We start from the raw sequence: 25,432 nt of genomic DNA on the forward strand, positions 1-25,432 counted from the left end.
TTGTGGTGATGTTAGCATTGTTAAAAGTCATCAGCTTAATTTTTTTTTAAAATGGTACTGAAGGTTAAAAAAGTCAACACCTAATGTCATGTTTTTGTTTTTGTTTTTTGTTTGGCGAGCTTGGTGTATTACCAATAGATGTTTTAATTAGAAATCATGAGAATATTGAACTACTGGTGTACAATTTATAAATGGTAAACAAAAAAGATAAACTGTATACTTTAAAGGTTCATGTAGAGAGTCCATCAGAAAATGTAAATTATTGTTCTTGGATTTCATATGTAAAAGAACTTTTAGAACAACTTGGATTTGCTGAATACTGGTTGAATCAATCAGTATTTTCACCAGTGTATTTCCGCAATATTGTACAACAGAGGTTGAAGGCCAGTTTATTCAATCTTGGAATGAAAAAAAAAACTTTGCAAATTTCCAGAAAATGTTTGTGTTACAGAATATTTACAACAGCCTTTGAGTCTGAAAAATATTTTAAAGTTTTACCAACAAATTCAGCAATATCCATGTGTCCTTTCCGATGTAGGAACAATTTATTATGAGTTGGAAGAGGGATATTTTTGAATATTGAGCTCAATAACAGGACTTGTTATCTGTGTAATAATACATCTTTAGGAGATGAATTTCATTACACTATAGAATGTTCGTACTTAAATTTAGACAGAGTAAAATATATCCCAAATGACTTTCAACAGTCAAATGTAATGTCATTTCAACGTTTTTTTTTCCATAGTAATGATAGTACTCTTCTTTTTAAGTTAGTATTGTTTGTACAGAAAATACTTCAATTTTTTTGGGAGGAATAGGTTTTTGTCACTGGCAGTTATTTGCTGGCCAGTTAAAACACTGTTTTCAAACCTGGTTAATTCTAAATGTACACCGTCTTTTAGCTTACAAAATATTTGTATCAGATCTATTATGACCGTTAAAATACTGTTTTAGTTTATGCAGGCCCTTTAAGTGTTTGTTTTGTTAAATTTGTTGTTATTATAATACTGATGCCCGTATGGGTTCAGTTATAAATAAAATCTTGAAATCTTGAATCTCACAGATTTCCTCCCTTGACGTACATTTAACGTTTACAACCGCTGTGAGGAGTGTGTGAACAAACATTAAAAAGAGATTGAATCTGATAACCAGACTTCCATATCTGCTTCTTTTTCTTCAGTTAGTCACCTGTAAGACACTTATACAGTAGTGTATATTGTATGCACTTGTAAATAAGTCGCATAATTAGCACGAACTTAATGGAGGGCGCACCTATAATTACAAGATACGATAAAATGCAGATTTATGAAGCCGCAGCCTCTCCCTATACGAATACATGCCCAAAAGACAGGGTCCGATTTCCCTTTCAGGAAGAAAGAGAAGGTCTTAACATAAGCACTTTTGCACGGTGCGACGACAAGTTCGGTCGCTTTCATAATGAGACTGAAGGAAAAAAAAGAAAAACTCCAAGTAGGCAAGATGATAGAATGTGTAGAATAGAGGGTGGGTATGAGGGAAGATTTGATATTGGTGAAATACTGCTAACTCACTTCTTTACATTTTTAAAGTTAACATTCTAATCAAATAGATCTACTAAAGGTCGAGTTTCACATTTCCAGTTCTTGTTTCCAGATCCTCAAAGCGATTGCCTTTAATTGCGTCCATTTAAGTGTACCGTATTTCGGAAGTAACGCTGCGGGGAGTTTTATAAATGTTCATTGACATAACGAGGACGGTACCCATGTGCAAACGGGTAGGTATCATTGTTTAATTTCATCCATCGTCAGAGGTACCATCAAAAACAGCGACAGGATGCATACAATTGAAATTTTATCAACAAAAATAACTTGCAGGTACACGATCCATTCGTTTTGTAGTTGAGTATGCATAGTTTTACCAATGAGAGTGGCAAATTCAGTTATCTCAACTTCGAACAAAGAAAAATACGTCTCAAAACGTCAAATTACATGAATTTCTTACTTTTCTTCAAATTGTGTAGTCATATCAGTATTATTGAGGACTGATATTTTCACCAGTGCGAATTAATGCATTGCCTCGGACGATTCTGTCTTTAAAATGTTCAACATGCTTAAGTATGTGTGATACGTTGGCATTGTTTTTATATACCCTATACAACCTACATGTATATAAATCACACGAGGGCGGTATCGCTCACTCGAGTAGGTACCCGAATATCCAGTGTGATTAACATTCGTGCAAAGTAATTAAAAAACACTTGATGGATGGCATCTAGTTGCGGAGACTGGATACAGATCAGAGCCTGTAAACCAATAAATTAAACTTGGGACTACAGACCTGGGTCTTAAAAGCCACCGATCGTCTGGTAGTGATGAGCATTGTGTTGTTTACAATTAGCGTTTAAATTCTCTAAACACGCCTTGACAGAAGGCTGATTTTCAGACCGGGCAGCGGTTAAGGTGAACGAATGACGCAGCTCATTTCTATATTTTCTTTTTTTTTCTTCCGGAAAGGCAGGTTACAATATAATATAGACATTATGAATACACTAGATAAGCAATTTTTACAAAGCCATGCTATAAGTTTATCATTTTATTCAATAGCTCAAGAAATATTATAATTTACAGATGTAATTTACAACATCATCATAGAATTATATATGAAACATATATCTGGAAACAACAAAACAAAATAACATAAATAACCTTATGCTCTCTAACAGTCTCTCAGTACGTTATTGTATGGATATTTAGGGTTGTTTATATAAAATATAACGAATGAGACCATTCCCTGCACTACACTGTGCAAACTTTGAACAAAATTATCACAGACCGAATGATTTAATATATATACATGTACACTGAACTTAATAACAAATTAATACTTGCAGACGTTAACTACATATGGACGGAATAAAATACGTGGTATCTGTAGGGACCGCTTTAGTGTATAAATTTAATTTTTATCGGTAACTTTTGAGACTCAGCTTCATAGTAGTATCTTCTCTAGCAACAAGTGCTGAGTACAGAATGATCAGCACAAATACAAGGGTGGGTAGAGTATTTCACAATCTTAGATGGACTGTTAACTCTTACTAGTGTTTCATGAAGTTATGGTTATGGTTATATTCCATCATTTCAGGACGGGTAACTCTTTTACAGTACTATATCACTTGTATAATATAAAACGGTCAATACTGTATTCATGTATATACAAATGTATTTACGTTTTTAATTCTCAAATGAAACAGAAGTTTCTTCTATTATCTAACCAGTTTTTAATAACAATATTTTGTCCATATTTCAAGTAATGTCATCAAATAAAGAGCTTTTTTTGCAAATCCAAGAATTCCTATAAACAATTTAAATGCTTCAAATATCACAATCTATTCAACATTTTCTTCCTATGAAATCCATGTGGGCGTGGGCTCAATGCCTCTTAGTGCAAAGAATGTTTGTAATTTGTTATCAAAGTCCTGTGGTCTCTCGCCAGGTTCCTTGTATCTAACGGTCATGTTGTTACCTAGGTATTTTATCAGATCGCAGGTTTCTTGGAATCGGTCCAATTTCTTTTTGTACTTTTTACGAACATATTCTGAACTTTTCGGGTTGAAAGCTGAAAACAAAAGAAAATTTTCAGTCTTAAAATTAGTTAAAAAAACCTACCTAATTCTCGTATGTTTCCATAACATATAGTCTGTCAGTAATTAAGTTTCAAAACATTCCTAAGAAATATAGCATTAAATTCATACCTAAAAAAAATATTTTTTTTGTTGTCGAATGATCTGGAGGCCAGTGCCTTTAATACGAGTTCAATTTACTTCCAAAGAAGGTTTATTAAAAGGAAATCCTCTGATAAAATTGCGGGGCTAGTTTTTTCTTATTTTCTTACTAATTCTTCACATATACATATACAACATGCTGAACTGTTTAAAGGTCCAATACTAAGGAAAGTGAACATTTTAATTTCTTTTAAAAAGCACAGAAACTATTTCATTTTATTGGAAAATGAAAGTTGGTATGTAGAAATTCGAAATAAATCGCAGTATATGTACAATTATTTTTCTATGAAGTATGAAGAAAGTTAAAAAGACCTGGGGGGTCATTCTGTCATTCATTGAAATTTCAACATAATACACATACATTTCTTTGAGTTCCAAAGACCTTCTGTAAATTTTGACCTGCCAATCTTCATTATTTAGTGTCTTGCAGAAGTCTATGCACTGGCTATAAAAAAAATTGCCAACTCACTTTCCCTTAGTAATGGACCTTTAACAATGGTTTGAGGATTTTAACAAAGATATTATTTTTTTAAACAAGCATGTGGCCAACAGTTACAACTACTGTGAAACATCTCTCACTCGAGCATAGTTGGCTCATTGGCACCGGGGCAAACTCAAGCAATTACATGTGGTCCCCATTCATTTTCCTTATACTTTTTATGTTTGGATAGCTTGAAACCTGGGATAACTGCAGCATTTTGCTGCTGCACCTTGAGACTTTGAGCATTAGGTGTTACTTTATCAAAGAAAGAAAAAATGAAACAAACTTAGATTTTTCAATCATAACAATACCTTTTAAATGATAGGCAATGAAGAAGAGAGCGGATCTGCTAGCACTGAGGAAGGGGTACTTGGGTTTAGCATTTCCGGCTGACGTCATGGCTTTGATGAGGGCCGTCGCTACGTTCTGCTCCATGTAACCCAGCATAGGCAGTGACGTCATAGATAAGTTTTCCTTTGTGGGTGGAAGCTTGTGTGGCAGTTTGAGGCTAGAATATTGCTCTGGTAATCTGAAATTACAAAATACAGTGTAACCTCTGACTGCATCACCTCCAAAGAATGTATACCTCTATAATAATAGATATTTTCTATGCAATTATATAAAATACTTAATAAATGAAATTAACCTCTACAGACCAACAGCCTTTGTACAACAAACACAATTAAATATTACCAGAAGTGTCTGCTCTAGAGAGATTGCCCTGTATCGAGAAAATTGCACAAACACGGCTACATTACATGCCAATTTGGGGACGTCATCAAAACTGTTATTGCAACATTACTGATCATATTTCTCCCTCTTAAAACAGCTTTTACTCACAACGTACTAAGTAACAATAAAAATGTATAAGGTAGTGAGATGAAACTTACTTCATAAATCTAAGAAGTTTTTCCTCGGATTCACAATACCAGTATTTTTCTGTGTATTCTGCAATGAATTCTGGCTTCCCTGGAATTATGGCCTCATATCTGAAAAATATGGAAATGCTGAACCATTGGAAATATTTTAATATGGCACCTCATCATATGGCAAGACTTGTCCTCTGGCATCTACAGAAAAACTTCATCAATAATGATCTACAGGTTATGATATATTATATAAATAACTGTACACTTTTCCATAGACAACACATGCATTTCCTTGACAACAAATGTTCGTGAAATTTTGATTTCAACTCTAGTCCCTTTTTAAGTATTAACTGCTTTTAACTGCTAAGCATTTCAGATATTTCAATATGAGCTTCTGTTTTTGGTTATGGAAAGCTCATTTCAGAACACTGATCTATACCATGAAACTATGTGCCAAATAAGCCTTCTTTGTAAGAAAAGTAAAACTACCATCCAACCTGTGCCGAGCAACCGGCCCAGGCAGCCACACATGTCAATCTGACTGCTTAAATCAGGTGGCTGCACTAGACTATATCAGTTTAGGTATGTAGTGACTGGCTACTAAAGGCAACTGGCTGCTAAATACAAGACAAGCTTTTAAGGCAGGTTTAACTGTAATATAAATTTATAAACTTACCTGCATTTTCCATCTAGGTATGTTACTGGGCAGTACGCATTCAATTCTATCTTAGCTGAAGCCTTAACTTCCTCTGGTTTACGTCGCCGTGGTAACCTGCTAGGAGGAGGTAACTTGTGTGGTGCCAGAGGTGGAACATATTTCTCTGGCTCCTCAAGGAACTGGCCTAGTTCTGTCTTGCCAGCACATTTGTAGTAATGACCTGAAAAACGTATTATGTAAGAAAGGATTTAATATTTTGACCAACAGCAAAGCATATTCCTAACTGAAACTTGATAAGGCCTTGACTGGTCTAGTAGATCTGTATGTTTTATTTTGGGTTTAACGCCATTTTTCAACAGTATGTCAGATTCTCCATGTGTCAATGGAATTATCTAAATATCCCTCTTGAAGTTCTAAAACAGAATTCAGTTTTTCATTAATGTCAACACAGAATCATACTATATCATTACTGATGAAGACTAGATCCACAATTCTTCCAGAAATTTTTGTTGTTTTTTTGTTGGCCTATTTCTTGATTTATATTTCAAGGAACATTCATTCATCTGTGTAAAACTGAGTGCATATATTTACCCCTGAATTCAACAGCAAATTCGAGGGTTGTGTTGGTTGAGCAGTCCACAAGTTCTCCTCTTAGAGCCAGACTAACAGGGCAATACTGGTCAAAGTCTCCCACCCTCTGCAAGAACTCTGTGGGTGTGATACACAAGTCAGCAATAGGGGATGCCTTTCCTGCAAAATATAAAAATAAAATACCTGTATACCAGTATAGACTGAAGGATGCAAACATTAACACTGTTTACCGTGGAACCTTTTAAATTATTTCTTTGGGGTAAAACTATTTGTTTTTGGCCATAGTGATATTTTATGGAGATCTGAATACAATGATTTCAAATTGGAAGATAAAATGAATATCTGTTTTTTTTCTAGTGTTTTTTCTTCTTTTTTTTTCATTGGGATTTAACCCTTACCATGCCTGACATGATTGATTCTGCCTTTGCGACCAGTGCAGATCATGATCAGCCTGCAGTCTGATCAAGATCTGCACTGTTCGCTATTCAGCCAGTATCTTTTTGGTAAGCACCCCTTTTAACAGTTAATGGTACAGTCCAAATGGAAGATGGACAAGTTCATTATAGAAATTTAGCAGATTAAGGGTTAATTTTGTGAACTGATGTAACCAGGAAATCCAGGTAAATCGGTCCTTCAAGACTAGGAATAATTTCCATATTGCAATATATGCAGTACCATCTTCCTGATCTAATATAATATCTATCCACATTTCGAAGAAACAAGCCACTAACATTCATTTTCCTTTCACAAAACTTGTATAAAATTGACCAAACATTGTCTCAGCAGTGCCTTTTGTCATCAATTTTTTCTTCAAATGATAGATGGATAAATTAAATAAATCTGAAACGGTTTACTACAAATGCCAGTTTTCTTGACATAACCTTACCGTCGGAGATTCTCTGCAGGTATGTCTGAATCTGGCGTACACTCTCACGTGAAAATTCCAGCGTTGTATTCCACACCCACCACTTTGATCTCTCGCCATCAATCAGTTTATAGTTCATGTGTTCTGACTCGTACCAGTTTCGGACCTCGTCAATAGTTTTATTATATGCTGCTAATTTCATTGCAAGTATCATGAGCACTGTCATGTACTGGCATAATCCTATAAAAAACAACAAAGAGATAAAAATTAAATTAGCAAACATGACAGTGATAGTGATTTGTCATTGAATATAATCACTGTTTGGAGTTAAGATGCAAAGGATTTATTATATCACACGGGCCCGTGTGATATAATGATACAAATCTGAACGACAAACTGTGATTTTTTTCAAGAGCAAATCATTGTTTGAGATATATATTATTTGGATTCAAACATGTTATTAAAGATTATTATGTACATCCTTGATGACATCCACCAAATATTTGCCTGTTTTGTGTGAAATGCCTTTCCATCGCACGGCTATGACATTTGGCGCTATGACATAATAACTGTGACTTACAAACAGTGAAACTGTTGCATAATAACACACAACTTTCTCTTTATCAGGAAAATAAATCAGGTCATTTTACTTACTGACAGGTCATTGTAGGAATAATAGATGTGTTAATCTATATCAGACTGACAGTTATATATAAACAAGAGGACCATGATGGTCCTGAATCGCTCACCTCTTCCCACATGACCCAGTTTTGAGTATGACGTCGTTTTTTCTATTATTTGACATAGTGACCTAGTTTTTGAGCTCATGTGACCCAGTTTTGAACTTGACCTAGATATCATCAAGAATTAAAATTCTGACCAATTTTCATGAAGATCCATTGAAAAATATGGTCTCTAGAGAGGTCACAAGGTTTTTCTATTATTTGACCTATTGACCTAGTTTTTTAAGGCACTTGACCCAGTTTCAAACCTGACCTAGATATCATCAAGCTGAACGTTCTGACCAATTTCCATGAAGATCTTGTGAAATATATGGCCTCTAGAAAGGTCACAAGGTTTTTCTATTTTTAGACCTACTGACCTAGTTTTTGACCGCACGTGACCCAGTTTCGAACTTGACCTAGATATCATCAAGATGAACATTCAGGCCAACTTTCATACAGATCCCATGAAAAATATGGCTTTTAGAGAGGTCACAAGGTTTTTCTATTATTTGACCTACTGACCTAGTTTTTGAAGGCACGTGACCCAGTTTCGAACTTGACCTAGATATCATCAAGATGAACGTTCTGACCAATTTTCATGAAGATCTTGTGAAATATATGGCCTCTAGAGAGGTCACAAGGTTTTTCTATTATTTGACCTACTGACCTAGTTTTTGAAGGCACGTGACCCACTTTCAAACTTGACCTAGATATTATCAAGGTGAACATTCTGACCAATTTTCATGAAGATTTCATGAAATATATGGCCTCTAGAGAGGTCACAAGGTTTTTCTATTTTTAGACCTACTGACCTGGTTTTTGACCGCACGTGACCCAGTTTCGAACTTGACCTAGCTATCATCAAGATGAACATTCAGACCAACTTTCATACAGATCCCATGAAAAATATGGCCTTTAGAGAGGTCTCAAGGTTTTTCTATTATTTGACCTACTGACCTAGTTTTTGATGGCACGTGACCCAGTTTTGAACTTGACCTAGATATCATCAAGGTGAACGTTCTGACCAATTTTCATGAAGATCTTGTGAAATATATGGCCTTTAGAAAGGTCACAAGGTTTTTCTATTTTTAGACCTACTGACCTAGTTTTTGACCGCACGTGACCCAGTTTCGAACTTGACCTAGATATCATCAAGATGAACATTCAGGCCAACTTTCATACAGATCCCATGAAAAATATGGCCTTTAGAGAGGTCACAAGGTTTTTCTATTATTTGACCTACTGACCTAGTTTTTGAAGGCACGTGACCCAGTTTCAAACTTGACCTAGATATCATCAAGGTGAACGTTCTGACCAACTTTCATGAAGATCTTGTGAAATATATGGCCTCTAGAGAGGTCACAAGGTTTTTCTATTTTTAGACCTACTGACCTAGTTTTTAAAGGCACGTGACCCAGTTTCGAACTTGACCTAGATATCATCAAGGTGAACATTCTGACCAATTTTCATGAAGATCCATTGAAAATTATGGCCTCTAGAGAGGTCACAAGGTTTTTCTATTTTTAGACCTACTGACCTAGTTTTTGATGGCACGTGACCCAGTTTCGAACTTGACCTAGAATTTACCAAGATGAACATTCTGACCCATTTTCAAAAAGATCCCATGAAAAATGTGACCTCTAGAGATGTCACAAGGAAAAGTTTACGGACGCAACGCACGGACGCACGTACGCACACTACGGAAAAAACCCGGCATCAAACACTACACTTGTCGACTTTGTGACAGCTGAGCATAAAAACATGTTTAAATCTACCTGACCAATGCCAGGCTTTCGATATCACAAGTACCAACAATTCAATATAACAAAACTAAACAGCAGAAAAATGTAAACATTTTAACAGAACAAGCTGGGAACGAAACAGATTGCTTAACCTTTAGCCTGCTGGCGGCAAGTGATTCTGTCTTTGCAACCTGTGCAGACTAAGATCAGCCTGCGCACATCTGTGCAGGCTCAAATCATGATCTGCACTGTTCACAATTCAACCAGTAAATTTGCAGTGTATGCCCCTTCAAAAAATAAATGGTACTGCCCAAATTGAATGACAGATCAGTCCATTTTAGAAATTTAGCAGGGTAAAGGCTAGGTCTAAATTTTACCTAGGTCGAGCATATAGGTGATTCAGAGCCCGTTCCCTTTAAATATATACAGAAAAGATAAGATTTTCAGGAACTATGTGAAGCATGTTATGTGCTTCAAAATTTCAGATTGTGTTTATAATTATTATGCATTGAAATCGAATGTATAAACAAGGAGCTGCATTCAATAAACGCTTGATGCCCCTGGTGGCATCCTTGATGCCCCCGGTGGCATCCTTGTCGATACAAAGCAACCTAAGTCCAAAACGAGGTCAAGGTCAAAGTCAAACTGAGGTCAGGTGATGTCTGAAGATGAGGAATGGTCACAGGTTACATCTGCATTAGTATTAAGTCATTCTAGTAAGGGGTATTGATGCTAGACGAAACGTTACTGGTTGGTTAACCTCGTACAGACGGACGAACTGACGAACAAACAGACGGACAGGACAATCACTATATGCCTCCCGTATAAGTAGATGCCGGGGGCATAAAAATGATCACTGATTTTCATAGATTTTGTGGCAGCATAGTAAATGAAATCAGATCAGTATGAACAAATAAAGTTCTTGTTTATTTCATCATTAAAAAGTGAAATCCATAAGATTTAGTTCGTCTATAACCACAAAACCCATAAAACTATGAAATTTAATGCTAACAAAATTAAATGATAGAACATTATGTTGTGATGCTTTGATCTTGTCTACTCTAACTTTGTTGTTCTTATATAGCATTACATACCTATAAATAATATAGAATATCGGATGTAAAAGTTTCAATATTTGTAGGATTTCAGCCAAGAAAGCCTTGTCTGGAAAATTCTTTTGGAAGAAATCCTTTCTGTTTGGCAGATACATATCACAGTAACTTTATACCGAATACTTGGAAGTCCCATAAGGCTTTTAACTGAATGTTAATGATGAAGCCGCAAACCAAATTGGTAGTACACAAAATCACACTCCTTTTGATACAGCATTTGACCTTATACAATCAGTGCCATAGAGGGAGGTAATCAAAAACAATAGATTCAACAATACTTCCTACTTATTGAATTAAATATTCAAATCTTTGCCAAATATTTGAGAAAACAATTTTCAAAAGTCAATTTTTACAAAACAAAAAAATGTATTTTTAACAAAAAAGTAATTATGGGCCTTTAAACGTTATGGTTAAAGGCCCATAATGCTTTGAATTGTTATCTTAAAAACAGATAAAACAGCTCTCCAAATAGATCTTACGAGTACTTACATGGTTAAAAAACACTACTTTTAATATTGCACATGAACTGTTCTGGTTAGAGCCATAAAGGGAGGTAATAAAAAAACAACAGATTCAATAAAACATTCTAGAATATTCAGCAATATTTCAAACCTTTGACCAGTGTAAAAAAGTAATTATCAGATATAGGATTTAACAAGAAATTACTGTATTTTGTGTTCATGACGGAATATGTGGCATTATAAGCCTTTAAAGACTGATAGAAATTCCTTGAAAACTGACCTTGAGGCTGCAATTCTGTCCTTGGTTCCACGCACCATTATTTCCTTACTCTTGACATCAAGTTCAAACACACGGACGGGAATCAAACAGCGCTCTGTCATTAAATCTATCTGGTGTTTAGTCTGTGGATAGCCATCCAAAACATACCTATAACATAAAAGAAAACATATCAAAATAGATTATATTTTATTTTTCTAGCAAGTATCATTATCATGATTTCAAATTTATTGATCCTTAAACAGAAACTTTGTTAAAATCTTTCACAGTGACTTCTAAGAAAATATGTAAGAACATAAAATTCCTTTGATTTGTAAAGATTTTTATTAGAATTTCATTAGAATTAGAACTCCCTGAAATTTTTCAGTAATGTAATGATCAATATTGATTTTTAAACTTCTATTCTGTTTTGAATCTGTTCCAGTGAGTGGCAAGTTATTCAAAGTCAGCGACCTTAACCACTCTTCCATGGAAGTCCATAACAAATTTGTTGCTGTAACAAGCATTCAAGTCAGCGTTCCAAATGGTGCATGAAATACAACTGCTGTGACATATGTTATCACTTTCTTTTATCCGTCAAACCTATAAAACTGCTATTACAGACTAACTGCAGGTGCGATATCTAAATTAAAATTTACCCTCGTGTTTGACATTTCATATCAAGAAGGCATATTTCCAGAGCTTGAACTGACAGTTCATCTGGTACAGTGAGGCCCTTCACAAGATGGCGCTGCATCTCTTTTGACAGACTGGACTTGGGTTGAGATGCCATCACCATTCTCATTGCCTCGCCCACAGACAATCTCAGCAAGCCATATTCCTCTGCAAATCTGTTAGCCACTGTAAATTTATAATTATTTTTTATGTTACATATGTAGGAATACATCTTGATGCTTTGAAAAGGAATTCAGTAACACAGAGTGTTCACTCTACAACAAAACTGATTTGTCAATTTTTTAAGTTTATGAAGAATAATTATAATATGATGTCTTTAAATTTTCATTAAATTCAACAACTTAAATGTGCTTTTCATTATACAGATTATAAAGATCTAGTGTTATCTGCAAACTAAATTCTAAAGATGAAAAGGCTTACCTAACCAGTGTTCCTGGATTCTGCACCAGTACTGATTTCACATGTAAATGACAACTTCTCCACATGGAACAGAGGTGGAAGTTACATTATTTCAAGCACACTGTCATCTGTTAAATCATCTTAACCTTTAGCCTGCTGGCGGCAAGTTATTCTGCCCTTTGCGACCAGTGCAACAAGTTCAGCCTGAATCGTGCGTCTTCATGGTCTGCACTGTTCCTATTCATCAGTAAATACATAACACCTTCAATGATAAATGGTTACTGTGCATTGATGACGACCATTGCATTTATAAAAGGTTAAAGAACAAATACTACACCAGGGGTTTAAGTATAAAAGTGTCACAGAAATGACAACCAGATTTGCATGACTGACTTCAGTCAAACTTCAGTCAAACTTGGATGATTCAAACACCGTCCTTCACTCGAACTCATCGTCAGATCCCAGCAAAGCCCCTGAATAATGTACAATGTTTGATGATTCGAACTACCAATACCTCGAACAAATTTTGTCAGTACCAGGGAGTTCGGGTTAACGAGGTTTGACTATACTTACATGTAGTTTTTCCAGATTTCGGTGGTCCTATGACCGCAATTTTGATTGGTACCACAGGTTTAGGTGTCGGCTGGCTTACAAATTTCACAGGATCATTTACAAATTCCTCTCTAGCTTGTACAGATGATAGGAAATAGATATGAGTTCTGTATATACAAGGATATGTGGTGTAGCCTGGACCACTCATAGTCTGGATACAGTCTCCATCCTTCACCTGAAATTAAGATTTTGTCAAGATATATTAAACTGATGGTAAATAGTACATGTATGTGGTGAGTGCATGTAGATAAACAACCTGAAATCATTAATTTTCTGAGGGGACAGATTTTCGTGGATTTCTTGGTTGTGCCAATCAACAAAATTAAATCCCAATGACCAAACATAATTTCTATTCATTTTATCATCTAAAGTCAAAATCCACGAAATCACATCCCCATGGAATAGTCGTTACACTATTGAACTTTAATATGAAATAAACTTACAATGGTAAAAGGTCATTCTGATGAACCACTTGTTAGACTTCACTTGATAATTTATTTGCAGTATGTTATGACTAATAAGGAAAATTCATGTCTAAGAATTCTAAATCCAAATGAAATTAAAGTGATGTATGCAATTTCAATTTTTGACAAAATTAGCAGTAAGCCATAAATACGTATGATGTCATCAATTTTAATCTGTAAAATTTTAAAGCCAAAAAAAAAGGAAAGGTACCAAGTGTGATTTACCTTGACTGGACACCATCTTCCAAACCTACTGGGCTGTTTATAGCCTACAGCTAACATTTTTAGAGCCAATTTCTCATTTATTGGATACACTCTCTCAAAGACACTCTGGCGAGAGTCTACGACAGGCTTCAACTTCTTGTTGAGAATGTAGCGCACAATGTGTGGCTTCCTTTGGCTATCAACATCTATCCTGGGAATCAACAACTCTTCAAATGTATCCTAAAACAAAAATATTTAGTCAGTAAAAAAACATTTCTGGACAAACAGACAAATTTAAGAGATTAGCAATCCTAAAGCTTTGTCACACAATAACTTAAGACACATTAATAAATTAAACAGGAATGTATGAATTAAAGGGAAAAATCAACAGAAATATCTGCTATTTGATATATTTGAAATAAAAATTCTCAGATGCAATCCAAATCTGAAAATCAACAGTTAGTCCATCATTTAATAAATAATTTTATTAAATAAAATGCAATTACATTTTGTATTAAACTATCCAAAATTAAGCTGGTAAATACTAAAACATAATCAAATCGAGTGTTTGAGCGATTTCTCGTTAAACTTAAGATTTATAAGATTATTAGTATAAAACATTTAACAGTTGAACCTGCCTTAGAAGCCATTTGTATTAAACCGTCACTTGCCTTAAACAGCCAAGCAACTAACCCCCCAAATTGTACTTTTTTAAATCTACTTCCAACCTGTGTGATAACAGCCATCTGACTTCAGCAGGATGAAAGAGTCACCCCTTTGGCGGGCCACTTAATACAAGTCTGACTGTATATCAAATATCAAAGTTACTTTATTCAAATATTAATAATGGAAGTGTTGGTTACCGTGACAGCAGCAAGTTTGTTAGTATCATTATCATAGACATCATTCAGTTCATTTCTAATTCTGTCTGTTGCATCTTCTTCTAACTCTTCCTCTTCTTCATCCTCTTCTTCTTCCTCCTGGAAAGTCAAAGTCAAATTTTGACAAAATGAAAGCCAGAGTTATGTAAGTTCTAATGATGCCAAAGATATGTGTCAGGTTTAATGTTAAAGCATTAGGTAGTTTTAAAAAAACCTCCTTATATCAAAACTTTTGTGACAGACCCTGACGAAATGGAGACAACAAAGACTACTTAAAAAATTTCAAACAGGCTAAGAAAGGCAAACACCTTGAAACTTGAAAAAAAATCACTTTTTGGTATGCTATATGGATGGCTAAGTCAAATAAAAGAAGCCAATATAGGCAAGATTCAACTAGTCTTCTTACACCATAATTAGAGTCAGCCTTTGCTAAGTGCATAATAGGACTTTAAACAATATAATGTCAGACATGTTTATGGTCTTTTTTGCAAGCTATGATTAAGCCTAATGGTCATAAGAAAACTGATTAAATTTATTCACAAAACAAAAATAAAGAAATAATAATAATAGAAATAAAAATAAAAAAAATGCCCCTTCAAAAATGTACGAACCTCAAACTCTTCAGCAAGGACTGCTTCAATATCTTCATCCTCTTCTTCCTCCTCCTCTTCTTCTTCTTCCTCCTCCTCATCTTCATCCCTTTCAGCTTTCTCTGCTGCTTTCTGTGCTGCTCGTTCTTTCTTCTTTTCTTCCAATTCTTTTGTGAGTTCTTCTCGGCGCTTCTGCATTGCATCTTCCTGTGGAATAGTTTCAACATATACAGTTTCAGTTAAGTTCTCACCTAATACTTTATACTAATTCATTTTAGCTTGATTCGTACAGAAGCTTGAAGCTTATATTAATCACTTTCCAAGCAGTTTTCCTGGATACACCAGCACCGATAATATATTTGAAGCTGTGGTCACAACCAAGGGGTTCAAAATCATGGCCTCAAGTTCTCACCTATCTGACTGCTTCAGTAATACAGCATCATGTTTGCATCTTGTAGTAATGAGAACATAAGGCATAGCCATAACTTCAAACTATTTGTGCTTGAATATAACTGCTCCAGAAACTCCCGTCCAAATTCAGCATATAAACCGGGTGCGCTGAAGTATCTTAAGCTACTCCAGAAAATCCTTACAGAATGTATATGCATTGCCTTTAATATAATGTTTTATATAATGTGACACTTGTACAGATCTATTTTTAGCCAGAAAATCCTTACAGAATGTATATGCATTGCCTTTAATATAATGTGACACTTGTACAGATCTATTTTTAGCCAAGATCAAAATGTCACAATATAACTTTCATGTTTATTACTATTATGTTCTATATTTAATTTTTCAATGACATTTGTTTTCCAATGCATTAACCAATATCACATAAAAGGCTTTAGTACAAGAATATCATATTTGTTTTATACATGAAATATTTAAAATGTTTTAGAATGATAATAATACATGTATTATATATATATATTTTACTTTTAAAGATTTATACTGTCTTTAACAGTTGGTAAGCAACAGTATTTATGGCCAGAAAATGCAACATAACAATTGATTAATGCAAACAGAAAGAAAAAGAACTTTTTTATTGTAAAACAAAAAGAGTTAGATAAGAAGACATGATTAACATCACAAGCTGACATAAATCAATACTTGTTTTCTTCAGATATAGTCAATATAGTAAGAGGTTTTGACAAAAGTATATGATATTATTTGAGCCGCACCATGAGAAAACCAACATAGTGCATCTGCGACCAGCATGGATCCAGACCAGCCTGCGCATCCACATCTAGTCTGGTCAGGATCCATGCTGTTTGCTTTCAAAGCCTATTACAGTTAGAGAAACCGTTAGCGAACAGCATGGATCCAGACCAGACTGCGCAGATGCGAAGGCTGGTCTGGATCCATGCTGGTCGCAAATGCACTATGTTGGTTTTCTCATGGTGCGGTTCATTTAGTAAATTGTATTAGTAATACAGTAAAACATAGCTCGCCTAAGCATCGTTGACTTGAGCACCATGCAGGGCTGATCTGATTTGCTTTTTTCTTTGTGTGTGTTACAGCCATGCTGACACAATCATAAAACATATGGCTACTTTCCAGCTTCTAATGGTGGAGGAAGACCCATATTTAAGTCCTTTGTGCGTTATTTTAGGCATTGGTGGGCATCTGGGTAGAACCACTGACCTTTCATAAGTTAGCTAGATAGCTTTCTCATATGATGAACTTTACACCATATGTGAGGTTTCAAATCCACAGCTTAGACAGGCAATTGATTTGAAATCTGCGACCTTAACCATTAGGCAACAAAGGACCTCTAGGGCTGAGCAGTTTGTGTATAGACTAGTAGTCTACTGCTATTTTCTTCATATTTGCTACATTCTGATCACTCCCAACCTTTGATAACTTCAGCATTTCTACTGATCTCCTTGCAACTTTGAGCATTCAGTGTTTTACTGTATATAAGTACATGATATAGTAAATGAACATAGCAATATAATTATTTGACTTATACATTTTGTTTACATCTCGTTTATGCTATGATATTACCAAAGGAACATTGTACTTTTCCATATATTCTTCCTGTTTTCATGTTGTAAAATATATTTCAATCAAAATTTTTTTTCACATAGTGGTACAAATAATATATAAAAGATCGCTTCATTTGAAATTAATAAATATAATTACTCCAGAAGCAAAACAAAACCCAACAGGATTTTTTCACTGTGTGCAATGATTTGATAATTATCTCCTTTTAACAGCAATCCATTATATCTATCTCTCTTTTATAGCAATTTCAAACTGGCAGAAGACTTGTATTTTGAATTTCATAACGAAAAATTATTATTTGATTTATAATAAAAAATTCAACCTCTTTAAAGTAGTGCGATCCAATATAGCCATTACAAACTTTCTTCCAAACCCTTCCTCACCTTTCTTTAAGTTTATCGTCAAGTTTTAGATTTTTAATAATAAGCCTTCAAAATATTTTCATGATCAACCAGATTTGTACAGTTCTATATCAGTAAAACCTATACCTACCCTTTTCTTCTGTGCCTTTTCCTTCTTTTTACGCTTTCGTTCCAATCTTTTATCTCTCTTTACTTTCCATTTGTCTAGACGTGGGGGCAGCAGACGGGCAATGACATCTGTATCTTCTACTGTGAGTATTACACCAGCATCTGGGAACAAACCTGCTTCAGCAAGGTACCGAGTCTCCTCTGGGGTACGTGGAAATCCTTCCAGGATGAAACCTGTTGATCTGGACAGTGGACACAAAATTTCGGTTGTGGTAAATTTATGCAACACAAATTATTTTGAAACAAATTTAAATTACTGCAAATTATATCATGCAAGTGAAAATGCATGCTGCTTTGTGGTTCATGCCAACAACAAATTTCTATCTCCCAGAAGTAACATCTGAAAGTCTGAACAAACAGCAATATAACTTTCAGTAAACACAATCAGAAATGAAGTACATTTTGTAAGAAAAGTTCATTCTTTGATAAAGATTCCATTGCGTAAGTGTAGCCAGTTGAAGTAGTACAGTTTCTGGCATTTATGTCAGTACAAGACTAGCACCTATAGCTTATTCTGTCAACAAGATGCAACTTTCATTCATAGGAAAGACGTATCTATGCAAATGAATTACTTTGGGACAAAGATACTGTGCAGGGGATAAGGCTCACTGACAAGTCCATCTGCTCGTCCACTCAGACAATCAATTTGCAACAGTTACCTTGGTTCACTTGGTTGTCTGATATGCTCTTCCTACTGAGCTTACCAGACCAGCCTTAAAATTACCATAAATAAACTTACTTAAATGGTTCTTTATGCCACCAGTTAGGAAGTATACTGTCAAGTACTTCATTGGAAAGAGGTTCATCATTTTCCAGATTGTTCTTTATAGATTCCTCTTCCTCTGTGTACTCTATCTCATCTTCTTCCTGGAACATATACATGATGACTGTAGAGATATGTCAAATATTTCAAAATCAATTTAAAGCTGTAACACTGGACTGAAAATTATTATTTTAGATTGGCATATTTTCTGAATGTGCATATACTGGGGTTGAATGTGCACAGTTTCTAGGTGGGTGGGGGTCCTCAAGCATATCCGCTCAGAAAAGTTTGGCATGTACACCTCAATGGAGCAATCTGACTTACATTATCTGAACATATATAGTTTGAACATGAATTTTTCACAAAATGTTGTCAGCAGAATTTGTAAATTTCCAAAAGGAAGAACTTGACTGAACTGAGTTTAAATTTGGTTGAATTGCTTGATCAATAATAATCATTACTGAAATAAAGTTTTACAAGTGACGTCTGCTGAAAACATTTGACTAACATGACAGCCGTCTCTATTTTAGGCTATCAGAAATGTATGTTCACCAGATTCTGAAGAACATGTTAAAACTACACTTCCTCCCTTTTTTGGATCTGCACCTGATGCATGTATTTTGACCAGAATATTTAGTTTTGAATAATGCTTCTTTCATACATGTATGTATTGGATAAATATAAATACATGTATATTGTTTCCTGTTTGACTGATTGATCTGATTTCTTTGATCTTTTAGAGTGGTATATTCTTTCCTTGAATTGTTTACACACCTGGTTTTCTTTACTTTCAGACTGGTCTGACACTTTGGAAGTATCTTCTTTGACTGGTTTGCCCTCAGGATCTGTTACAGCTGCTTCCTCATCCTCATCTTCTCTATAAATAGTAACAGCTGGTTAAAAATAACCTGAGTATTTTTAGAATTCTAAGAGACAACATCAAGAGAGACAAGAAACTAAAAGTAAAGACTGCCTTTTGGGTAGGTGGGGTGTGCAGCTGGAAGATAAATTGACAGACAAACAGATGTACAAACACCATTTCTATATTGCCCTTTCCACTTTATAGCAGACAATAACAAAATGTACCTAAGAAAGACTATAGAAAAAAATGTCCAAATAAAGGAAGGGAGATTATTTCATGAAAATGACATCAAGAGTTATGTAACTTAGTTTACACTTTAGAAATTATGATGGCAAAGACATGTAAGGTATAACTTACATATGATGTGTAATTACTAGAAAGTTAAGTCACTGACAATCAAATACAGAAGAAACTTAGAAGTACAAAAAAGGAGATAATGTCATCATATTGACAACAAGATTTATGGAACCTATGTCATGCATACCGTATTGTCATGGCAAAAGAATGTGTGAAACAAATTTTCTTTACAACCTTTAGTATGTAGCGTAACTTCTCATATGATGTAACTACATTGGCCAGTTAAAACCACATAATAATCATTTTACAAGAATAAACAGAATTTTGTTTTAATATCACAAGAATTCTTTGATAGACTCCAAGCTGTTAACCCTTACCATGCAGGACACGACTGATTCTGCCCTTGCGACCAGTGTAGATCATGATCAGCCTGCACATCCCTGCAGTCTGATCATGACCTGCACTGTTCTCTATTCAGCCAGTATTTTTTTGGTAAGCACCCCTTTTAACAGTTGTTGGTACTGTCCAAATTGGAAGACAGACAAGTTCATTAAAGAAATTTAGCTGGGTAAGAGTTAAGAAGTTTAAGTGGTGACTTACTCCTCTGGAGGTTCCTCTTCATTGTCCTCCTCATATTCTGGTCCAATCTTTTTCTTTGTTTTATGCATGATCAGTTCCTGTAAGCGGTCCTTGAATGAGATGTGGAACAGACCGAGCTTCTTGGCGAGGTGACGACCATGTAACGTCTTACCTGCACCCCGAGGTCCAAGAATCAATACTCTGATTGGTGGTGTCTGTAAATCAGTAAATTCAAACAATAATCTGTACATACTTTCAATTAAATATTAACAGTAAAACGTGACGCAGCAAACAACATAATAAAAGATTGCCCATTTAGGTGATTTCCGTACATGTTACACAGAGAAAAATATGATTCATGGCCCCATCAAAAATTACTTTCTGCAAATAATATTTGTTATCAACTCTGGAAGTGTTAAACAAAGATTCACAATAATAATGAAGTTTGACGCACAAGATTTTCAATTTTTTCAAGACATCAAATAACTGGAAACTACAAGAGAATATTTTTGATGCTGTTTGGTTACATTCAGATCAACAACTAAGGTAATGTGGTGACTGCCCTGTTTTACTGCAGAATGAAAACTCTAGAGGCCCATGCAGACATTATTTCAACTATAGGCAGGGATGTGAGTAGAACTAAGAACTGTGTAGGAATCGGTAACCTGTATCGGTTATTTACATTATTTGTCTTCATTTTAAATCACACTAATACAGTTCAGGTCATAAGTTATTCCAGCTATTACAATGAAAAATGTGCTTTCAGGTATCAACAGGCATCAATGTATAACCACCAACTTTCCACAATCAACTTTAAAAATTAAATATGACTAACAAAAAAGCTATTTTTATCCAAAAATTTGAGAAACTCACCTTTGGTGGGCTAGATTTCGGTACAAATTCTTCTGGTGAAGCCAAGAACTTCTCCCTTGCTTCTGATGTAGAGAAGTAATAAACTTTCTCTCGGTACTTGGAAGCAATTTCAGGATTTCCAGGGAACAGAACATCATTCTCCTTCAAGGCCACTGGACAGTAGTGGTTTGTATCACCAAGAGGTTTCTTCTTGCTGCGGTTTGGATCTTCTTCCTGTTAATTAAAATCAGTTGGATTAGAATCTGTTTTTTATTTCACAAAAGTGTCTGTTACTTTATTAAGCATATTGAAATCCTGAAACAAGTTTACTTAAATGCAATTAAAGGAAATACAGCTCAACATTCATATTTATCAACTAGTTCTCTGAATGCTGCTTACGCCAAACTTGCTTGTGCTGTCAAGTAAATGTTTTAAATTTAGCAATGGTAAATCATACATGTACTTAATTACTGTATATAACTCCTCAGAAGTACTCTGAAATAGCATATCTGCCCATTTTTGTATCATTCTCTGATCTCGCCTAAAAATTCAGTTCAAGCCACATATTTCTAAACCTGTGATAAAATGAAGAAAACAGCAGCCTGATGAATTTTCAGACATTTTTCCTATCTTGTCCACATCTAATGTCTTCTGTTCCACATTCTCATTTGAGGCAACAGCATAATTTTACTCTCCTTGTCAACATCCAAATTACAACAGCATATGACTCCCCAATAAGTGGCAATAACTTTATCCAATATGCCAAGGCCTTGTTTATATACAAATCTATGATTACCTCCCCTTCTGCCTCTTGTTCCTCCTCCTCGTCCTGTGCAGCAGCAGCATCTGCTTCCAGATCTTCTTCTTCCTCATCTACATCCATACCCTGATACTCCCAGCCCTGGTACTTGTATGGCCCTAATAACAAAATTATAAAACTTCACAATATAAAAAATTGCTTTTGTGTTGTGGTAGGCTTTTACTGTTATTCGACAGGAAATATTATGACCCGTAAACATGTTCAAAAGTCACCCATAAACATGTTCAAAAGACTCCTCCAAATGATTTATTATGTTCTCTTCTTCACCTTTTTTTTAAACAACTGAAAATATGTAATACTTTAACATACTGGTTAAAACTTTTGCCTCATTCTGAGATTTAACTCAAAGCATCTACAGGCAATCCAAAGGACAACAACAACTGAAATCACTACCTCTATATTGTCAGTCCCAATCCTTATCTACTGAAATTAAAACCGACGACAAACAAAATTCTGCATACATAACAGTAACTTTATTAACCATATTACAAACATATATGGGAATGTTTAATTCTTATTTTCTGTAAGCTATAACGATATCAAAAACTACTAGAAAGTCCTTTGGTCAAAAATCTTACTAAATGCATGTTAAACTACTCACGTTCAACATTGGAGACTGCCTCATCGAGAAGTTCTTCAACCTTCGCAGATTCTATTTCTAGCTGTACAATATCGATATTTGATCCACCGCTAATTGTTGCCAGAATATTTGGAAAGTCTTGGTCAAAAGCTTTGCGTCTCTCTTTATATTCATCCATTTCTGGACCATCAGGAATTTTCTAAATTCAAATACATGTATGGTAAGACTTGGAATTTTCTTGTCCTCCTGTGGCAATCAAGACTTTAATTTCCATACAGAATTTGGGTTAAAATGCTAAAATTTATTGGTAGATATGCATAAATACCTTTTTCTCAATTGCAAGATAAACATTTCTTAAGGAAATATGTACAATAAAGATCAATCATTAGAGGTTACAAGGGAATGAGCAATATGCTAAAGCAAGGTATTTCGAGTGAACTAGACATCTGTTCTATAAGGTAGACAGCCCGTACCAGAGGAATTGCTCAAATGAGAACTGAGTGCTTGAGCTATTCATACTACAATGAGTGATGTTTTTATTGCATAATTTCATTCAAACATTGATAACTGTGTCTAAATGAAATATAGCAGTGTGTCCTCTGGAATTTTTTTTATAAAAAACTTATATGAGAAGATGTATCTATGTCAATTAAAGTCAATGAGGCCAATCTGATCACCCATTCAGTGGTTAAGAAAACTCTTGAAGTTTAATTTACTATTAAAGATGGTATGAGAATAAATCCTACCTCTTCTTCTTCCTCTTTGAATTCAACTCGATTTTCTTCTGAGCCCTCACCTACAAAATATAACCGCATAAATATATACTGTTTAGTACAAGCTCTTTGCTGGACTGTTTCCAGGCTAAAAGCAGTCTCATTTTTTCCCCTAAACTTCCCATTTACTGTAATCATTGCAAATTATTTTTCAATATCAGTTAATTAAAGAGATTATGTAACATAACTTAGCCTGTTTACATATCTATTAATTATTGATGTACTCTTACAGCACTTTTACAGAAATAACCTTGGCCATTTTTATGAAGCTTTTTGGTCTATGATTATGTGTTTTATTTACAATTTGTCAGTACAAAAATTCAAATCAAAAATTGTTATGCATTCACCAAATTGAATGTATTCAATAATTCATCACCGGGAAGTACATCATAAGAGCATGTCCTCGTTAAAATGGAAGGTCAAGTGCATTTATTGTAATATACTGTAAAATCATTTAATTTCGTGGGCATGAATTTGTAGGTTTTGGCAAAACGGCCGGATAGATGAATTCAAGGATTTCAATTTTGAATATAAAAATGAATAAAGGGATTTTACTTGTTCGTTAAGTATTAACATTTCGTGGATTGACTAAACCACGAAATCCATGAAAATTAGTCCCCCATGAATATTAATGATTTCACAGTACCTTATTTGGGCCTCTTGAACTGTAACATTGACCTTATAAAGTGTATAAATTATTTAGAGTGATACTGAATTGTAATGGAATGCATATAAATGCAGTGTGACAATGACCTAAGAAAGTACTAATGCAGTGTGACATTGACCTTATCAAAGACATACATAGTGTGATATTCACCTTATCAGGTACAAATGCATAAGTGACATTGACCTTATCAAGTGCACATGCATTGTCATTGATGTTATAAACACTTGAATGTGACATGAATTATATTCAGACACAATCATGCTATGGCCACTTACCTGCTTCAGTTGTAATTTCTGTTTTTGTTAAGTCAGTTTCTGTTGCATCATCATCTTCTAAAAAAAAAGAAAACACATTTTTGACAGCACGGTCTAGCAAGAGAAGAACACATCTATTATAATGTATTACTAAGCAAATGTGTAACATTACATGGTGCGTTACATTTTAACAGAATATAGAATTATTTGAAGCTCTAAAATTAAGCTAAGGTTAAAACCAATTAAATTCTATGTAAGGGCTATATATAACTGGAATAAAGCATGTTGAAGTAACACTTAGTCTGAAAGTTTTGAACAATTTATAAATAGTTCAATGAGAGGTTTTTAAATAAATAAATAAAAGTTGTAAAAATTGGAAAACCTCTGAAAAAAACTTCATTCATTTCAGCATTTATTAAGGCTTAGAATCCTTATCAAATACTATAATAGGCTAAGGAAGCAAAACATTAAGTTTTTTTATGACTTTCTTATACATATTTTATATGATCAACACCAACATAAAGCAATTCACAATGACCTGATATATATGAGCTGTGCCAAGGGAAAACCAACACAGTGGCTTTGCGACCAGCATGGATCCAGACCAGCCTGCGCATCCGCGCAGTCTGGTCAGGATCCATGCTGTTCGCAAACAGTTTCTCTAATAGTAATAGGCTTTGAAAGCGAACAGCATGGATCCTGACCAGACTGCGCAGATGCGCAGGCTGGTCTAAAACCATGCTGGTCGCAAAGCCATTATGTTGGTTTTCTCATGGCGCGGCTCATATATATGTATTACTGCTTTTCAGTTTTTGTACTTTTCAACATATTTTTAATACCACAGATCAATTAAAGTGAGAACTTATTTCATCACAAACATCTGCTTCAGTGTACATTTCGTTTTTTATGCTAGTTTTTCAACTGCTTAATAGATATGTGACATTAATCTTATCAGTTCATTGTAACTGTGATATATACTTCATCAGTAACATATGCTCAGTGACACTGACCTTACCATAAAGGGATTCGAGATTTGAATAACCTATATGATCAGACAAAATATTCAAATAACAGGAATA

The 25,432-nt window shown here is 34.7% G+C and overlaps 1 protein-coding gene across 1 annotated transcript in view; it reads right to left on the bottom strand.

Annotated features, from left to right (window-relative positions):
- Positions 1-2,556: 2,556 nt before the first annotated feature.
- Positions 2,557-25,432, bottom strand: part of LOC123552773 (adenylate kinase 9-like) — a 57,023-nt gene continuing 34,147 nt past the window's right edge. The window contains 22 exon segments of the mRNA XM_053540794.1: positions 2,557-3,594; positions 4,553-4,770; positions 5,132-5,230; positions 5,787-5,988; positions 6,360-6,518; positions 7,246-7,438; positions 7,440-7,464; positions 11,545-11,691; positions 12,180-12,381; positions 13,189-13,402; positions 13,917-14,135; positions 14,759-14,875; positions 15,388-15,573; positions 17,869-18,088; positions 18,646-18,773; positions 19,444-19,546; positions 20,429-20,622; positions 21,281-21,493; positions 22,056-22,177; positions 22,681-22,858; positions 23,406-23,455; positions 24,375-24,431. Of these exon segments, the coding sequence (XP_053396769.1) occupies positions 3,383-3,594; positions 4,553-4,770; positions 5,132-5,230; positions 5,787-5,988; positions 6,360-6,518; positions 7,246-7,438; positions 7,440-7,464; positions 11,545-11,691; positions 12,180-12,381; positions 13,189-13,402; positions 13,917-14,135; positions 14,759-14,875; positions 15,388-15,573; positions 17,869-18,088; positions 18,646-18,773; positions 19,444-19,546; positions 20,429-20,622; positions 21,281-21,493; positions 22,056-22,177; positions 22,681-22,858; positions 23,406-23,455; positions 24,375-24,431 (3,458 nt within the window). The 3' untranslated portion in view covers positions 2,557-3,382.

The sequence above is a fragment of the Mercenaria mercenaria genome, chromosome 4, assembly GCF_021730395.1.
Source record: "Mercenaria mercenaria strain notata chromosome 4, MADL_Memer_1, whole genome shotgun sequence".
Classification (NCBI taxonomy): domain Eukaryota; kingdom Metazoa; phylum Mollusca; class Bivalvia; order Venerida; family Veneridae; genus Mercenaria; species Mercenaria mercenaria.